The 6,468-nt window shown below is 36.3% G+C and overlaps 1 protein-coding gene across 1 annotated transcript; it reads right to left on the bottom strand.

The window, feature by feature from the left end:
• Positions 1 to 291: 291 nt before the first annotated feature.
• Positions 292 to 6,468, bottom strand: GPR65 (G protein-coupled receptor 65). The gene is made up of 3 exons (XM_042866849.1): positions 6,412 to 6,468; positions 4,688 to 4,863; positions 292 to 1,914 (listed from the first exon to the last, which is right to left on the bottom strand). The coding sequence occupies exon 3, from the start codon at positions 1,792 to 1,794 to the stop codon at positions 766 to 768; it is 1,029 nt and encodes a 342-aa protein (XP_042722783.1). The 5' UTR covers positions 1,795 to 1,914; positions 4,688 to 4,863; positions 6,412 to 6,468; the 3' UTR covers positions 292 to 765.

Genomic DNA, 6,468 nt, shown 5'->3' with positions numbered 1-6,468 from the left:
TTGGTTCCTTATATGTATTCTAAGTAATGAATCTTCAGTTGTCTGAAATTCAGTATTCATAATGAAACTGCATGCCATATGATAATATACATTAGGACATACATTTCCCAAAAGCTAAAAACGCATAAGAGCAGGTAAGTAACTGTCTACGTGGGGTAAACAATTTTAAGAGGTGGTTAATTGGGGAGGTTATACTAAAGGAGAATTTGAGTCATTACTGAATCAGGAATCATCATAACACTATCAGTTTTTCTGCTTTTTTATCAATCATTTGAATATTCTTTGTGTGTGTGCATTTTTCATTCATTTCTATCACAGTACTGATTTAAGAAAAAAATCATACAGAAGAATCTTTCTCAGATGAACTTTAAGATTTCTGTTAAAACTGAAAAACTAGATTGAAAGGACTTCAGCCTTCTTGCAGCTAAGTACAAGTGTACTGAGTGTATGGGCTAGCTAGCAAGCTGAGACAGGAGGACGTTCTTCAGGGGACCCTCTGTAATTCTGTCAGCGTATTATGTTCATTTTCCTTGGCTGTTCGTTAACACTGATTTACATAACACACCTGATTTTAAGAAATGTTATGAGAAATGCTCCCTGATTTAACTGACCTGCAATATATTCTTATTAGTTCCAGCTACTGGTTTCACCTAGATTAGAGTACTTTGGAGTTGTTTACTGAGATACAAGCAAGGGAAGATTTATTTTTACTTTTTTTCCCTTTACGTTATCCACTTTTTCTTTGACTGTGCTCTCACAGATGTCTTACAGAGTTTCAGTTTCACAGGAAGATCTGTAGGTGACCAGTGCATTGCTCTTTGTAGCAGAACTACACAGAGCATGTTCTTCTGGTTGGTTTCCTTCAGGCTTTTGTAGGTAAAAGCAACACCTGAGCAAATTCAGAATGTCTGTTCGTGCAGTTTCACTCACAAAGCAATAAAGAATGGGATCAGCAATGCAATTCAAACTTGTAAAGGCTTGTGTGATTCTGTAGATTTTATAAATTGACTGTAAAAGCTGTAGGTTAGAGGTCTGAGGTTCTTTGATGCTCCGAATAAGCAATACAACATGATAAGGAGTGAAACAAATAATGAAAGTAACTGTGATATTCAGTATAAGTTTCTTGATTTTTTTCTTCTCTTCATTTACTGTCGCTTGATTACACCTCACTGCTTGGTAGATTTTATGGTAGCAAAACAAAATGATTATCAAAGGGAGCAGGTACCCTGAGCATATCCGGAATAAGTTCAGCTGTGCCTGCCACCATTCCAGGGGGTATTTATCATAACATAATATATGATTAGTAGAATTGCAAGGATCATTAAATACTTCTTTATTCATCAGTATAACTGAATTAAAGGTACCTTCCAGAAGCCAAACAATTATGCTGACAATCAGTGAAATTCTTCTTGTACGTAAGTGCTGGAACTTCAGGGGGTGAACTAATGCCAGGTACCTATCGAGAGAGATGCAAGCAAGAAATGCAGTGCTGGTGTAAAAATTCATGTATGTAAGGAAGGCAGAAAACTGGCAAAGCCTGGCAGAGAGTGTCCAGTTGTCTCCATTCCAGGCATAATCAATCCACAAAGGCAGAATCACAGAGTACAAAAGGTCAGCCAGGGACAGACTAAATAGGTAGACTGCCAACTCATTCTTTTTCCTCACCTGAATGCAAGACACGTAGAGGGATATGCAGTTGATGGGAATACTGATCACCATCACAGTGCTGTACACAAATGGAAACAAATACTTATCCAGGGTGTGATCATCATGGCACTTAACAGTGTTGTTCATTGTCCACCATATGTAGTTTTGGGCTAATTCCAGCCCAGATACAATAAAAAAACAAGCCTGTAGTCTGATTGGTGCTCATCTGTTAGTTTTTCAGGATGTGGTTGGTATGATTCCATCTTTCTGTTGGAGAGGAAAAAAAAAATAATCAGCTACTACAATGTTTTTGGGCTTCTTTATGGAATTTTTTTGTTTTTTTCTTTTTGTAGGAGATCAAAAGATTTAAAAATCTCTAGCTGGACACATGCAGGGGAAGAACCCCAATGTCTAAGAAGGTCAAAGTCAGTCAGACACAATTTTATACAGCGGAAGTAGATTGAGTGTCTGAAACACATCCAGAAAGATAGAGTCCTGCAGTCACAGGAGAGACCTGTGACTTCTTTTTTTTTGTTGCAACAACCAAAAAAAAAAAAAAAAAAAAAAAAAAAAAAAAAAAAAAAAAAAAAAAGTAAAAAGGTTCTGGCAGATTTTGTATCCCTGATGCCCTACTCCTCTTTAAAACAATGGTGAGACAAGGATAGAATGATGGGGATTCAGGTACCTACAGCTGTTGGGATCTGCTTGGAAGAGAACAAGTGGCCAAGCTGTACCTATTTTATGAATCATTCTTGATGCATCCTTATGCTTTCCTATCTCTTCACTCGTATGCAATCCCCCAGTAACTTGTCATGCTATTCCAGCAAAGGTTACTGCATGTCCAGGAATATTTATGTGAAATATGTCAAGCTATTGGATTCTTGAATGCATAGGAAAATCTGTTATGCCCAAGACTCCAATGAGACACTGTCTGAGTACAGTTTCTCATTTACACTTCTTTCCTCTAAGAAACTGTACTTGCCTTGCATGAGTTTGTAAAACCAGCAGTTAAGTTCATCCTAGGCACTAACAGAACCATGGGTGTCAATAGTTTTGGCATGAAAATACCAGTTAAATGGCAGCCCCAACAAGAGCACTGCAACTGAAAAAGTTGGGTGCATAGGTTTTGGAAGCACTTATATGAGTTGACCTTTCAGTAAGAAAGGGGGTACTACCATACATATGAGACAGTTGGCAATCACTAATTATATCATGCCTCTGTCATTTGGAAACACCAAGTGTGGTCTAGCTCTGCTGATAAATATAACAACTGCTTCAGAAATCACCTCTAGCAACTCATCTCTATTGTGAGCCTAGAATATCAGCGGAGGAGATGAAGAGGCTGTAGAATGAGTAGGTTGTAAGATAGAACTGCTTGCCAGTGTTCTCACATATGGACCAGTTCAAACTGTAGACAGTTTGTGGTATAGGAATTTTCCTAAATGATGGGTAAACTCATGCTGCCCTTTATGAGTCTAATGGATGCATGTGGAGGTTTGTGGGTTTGTCAAAGAAATCCATGTAGGCTTAGTGAATGTTGAGAGGTTATTATGTGGATGTCTCTTTTCTATCGAGAAATTCTCACTGATGTATGTATGTATGTATGTATTTTTAATGGAGCAATGAGAGAACTGGCCAGAAAGAACAAACTTCATTTTAACAGCCAGTGCTTTATTTGATCAAGTTGGCTCACTTTTCACAGTTAGTCGAAAAATCACTCACGTGCTTGAAACGCAATGAAAATTCTTGAGGACTTGTCAATCTGTTCAAGTGAGAGACTTTACTTACAAGATGACTATTCAAGAAAATTCAGTGTGTGTATGCAAGACGCACATAATATATCTGCTACTCGGTGTGGTTTGTTTTATTAAAACCGCATGGTAAATAGGGCATCTTAAGCTTACCAACAGAGATAAGCATCACAAATTAAAATTCAAGCCTAGAAATTGGATCTCAGGGTTTTTCTGGCCCACTTTTCACAAAAGCAAAGCAAATGATTGCAGACTGATTAGATAAATAACAGATTAAATACCTCTCTTCTTCTAATCACTTTTTATTGTCTTTTTTTTCTTTTCTTTTTTTTTTTTTTAATCTGTGACAAACCTTGCAGGGAAACATACCCCTTGAGAAGCATGTATGTAATTCAGCAGTAAGCGCATGAGGCAGTGTTTACATTTGTCATGTGACTGAGAAATAGGAATTCCTTTTCCTTCCCCCCAAAAGTCTTTCTCCATTGTTAATTGACTTGTATTACGGACTCAACATCCTTACAAGCTCCTGACTTGTCTCCACAGGTGGCTTTATCAGCTTGTTCATACTGATTTACAGATCAATAAACCCAGCTTCAACTATTTACTCACTGTTTTTAACAGTTTTCATCTACTCATCTCGCTGATCATAAGGTAAACATACTTTTCAGTATGTTGCACCTGTCTGAACAAACTGTGTGTTCTTCAAGGCAAGATCTTGTTTTGCTCTCCTGCCACCTGCCTTAAGGAATGAACAATGTAAGCAATAACTGGATAATGGCTGGGACACTGAAGATAATATTAAACAGGAGAAGAAAAAAAAAAAAAAAAGCAAGCTGAGATCACATGAAATTTCCCACCTTGTCAGTTTTTTGTCCTTCATGTTCACAGTTCACAGCACCTCATGGCTTTCTTTTCAAACAGTATCTTCAACAGTTTCTATGGACCCAGGAGGCCATCTGAACTTCCCAGGTAATTCATGTCTCAACTTTAATGACACACTATCAATGCTACTCATATGAGGATATGCTAAAAAGTGTGTCATTATGGTATGTATTGATGACCTATAATGAAGTGTGTCACAGAGCCAGCAAGTGGAGAATATTACAACATACGTTGTAGTTTCTTGAGCAAAAACATAAAAGCAGAAAGATCTGTTTTGCAACTGATTGCAACACATTTCTTTATAGCTATCTGAGATCTTATGTTAGGGGAGCCTTTTCATATCATACTTCCTTGCTTAGCACTTCTCTGATAATTATGACTGTGTAATGTAAAATGATTTGCCTTACCTGAAAATACGGTCTGAAGCTTGAAAATTTTTCTCATCTTCTGAGTACACCTGCTAGTTTTGTCCTTAGTATATTTCTCAATAGTCAATGCTCTCTTTTAGACCAATGATTGAATGACTGTAATTGTCCCAAAATCATTGCCATTTTGTTACAGAGAATCTGCTATTAAGAGAACTCTGGAGAAAAAAAAAAGTAACTTGCAATCAGATGTAAAATTTAGAGAAATGATCTACTGTATGCTATACTTTAAGTAATGTATGGAAACAAGCTTATAAATTAACTTCAGGAATATTCCATAATGTATTGGTATTGATTTATTTCCACAGAATCTAATTTAGATTCAAAGATTTCACAGTCAGACAATTTATAACATTTTGAATGTAACAAATGTACACTTATCCTTCCAGAAGCACAAATACAAATGGATGTTCCATACTTTTATCTGTAAAAGTTCTATGGAAAGGCTGGAAGAGTATTTAAAAAAAAAAACATTCCAATAAATCTGCCACTGTGTAGAAAATTATGAAAGATGGAGCAGACTGTGAGAATTTTGTGTTAAAAACAGGAAAGTTTGGTCACTAAAACCACCAATTTAATTTTGGAAGCATCCACAACTGATACATTTTCACTACATGTCCTTCATTAAAGTTCAATTTTAAAAAAGGGGAAGTTGAGTAAGCAGCATATCGCATTATACGATGATACATTTTTGCATGTACTTGGCTTTTTAGATCAGACTCAAATGAAGAAAACACTATCATATCAGCTAAATCAGTAGAGTAGTTGCTGTGCTAATGTCATTGTGTCATCAGCCATAAGATGGAAGGACAGATTATTTTTTTATTTCCTTTTTTCCCTAAACAAGTTCAACGAAGTAAATTTTGCTCACAGCTCGCTGAGATTCAGTAGAAACTCAATTGGGTATGAAAGAATTCAGCCTTTTTAACTTTGAGATACACTTCAGGCATTTTTTTATAAAGCATAGAGATTTCATTGATGTAACCAAATAGAAATGTGTGTGTGTGTGTATATATATATGTTCTTAAGTGTGTGTGTACATATATATATATATATACTTAAGAACATGGACCACACAAATGAACATCATTTTGCTATAAGTTTCTGTGCATCAAGTTTTCTTCTGTGTGTATAGAAAGATGCTGTAGAAAATATTTTCACGTTCATGACTGGTACTCTAGCATCTAGGAAGCTACTTTTAGAACAGCTTGTGTTTTTGCCAAGTATTAAGAATGGTGTATATTCTCATAAATAATGCTGAGTACCTTGTTAATGCAATAAAATACTAAAGAATAATAATAGAAGAGCGACTGGAATGCCTTGTGAGGCAATTTTACAGTGAGTACAGGAAAGCTCAGTATCCTCAAAACTCATGCCCAAATCCTTCCATCCTTTCCTCCCTCTTTCTCTGAGCAATAGGTATTTTGATCATGGCAGTACTATTACAACAATTAATCAAGCTGTCACGTCTTTTCTAACGCATTCTTTTGAAGTTATTTGTCCTTGTACTTTTTTAACTTTTAAGTGAAATATTTCACTCGTGTTGGGGGATGGAATATTACTTCCCCCAGAGCAGTTTTTCCAGCATCTTTTTGTGTCTCTTCTTGTTGCATGATATCAGCATCCCATTAAAGGAGAGCTACAATAAAACCTGTACCACAACATAAATAGTCTATTCACTGACTTCCTGAAGTGTGTGCACTTACCTAGAGAATCAAATGTTCCCACAGAGCAGTTTTACTCCTCTACCATCAGTAGGGTAA

Source organism: Lagopus leucura, unplaced genomic scaffold (genome assembly GCF_019238085.1).
Source record: "Lagopus leucura isolate 7727_CA_CO unplaced genomic scaffold, USGS_WTPT01 Super-Scaffold_1, whole genome shotgun sequence".
Lineage (NCBI taxonomy): Eukaryota > Metazoa > Chordata > Aves > Galliformes > Phasianidae > Lagopus > Lagopus leucura.
This window is presented reverse-complemented; position numbering and strand designations above follow the sequence as displayed.

What these genes read in the sequence shown, in the direction of transcription:
- GPR65 (XM_042866849.1), bottom strand. Translation starts at nt 1,794, where the DNA reads ATGAACAACACTGTTAAGTGCCATGATGATCACACCCTGGATAAGTAT.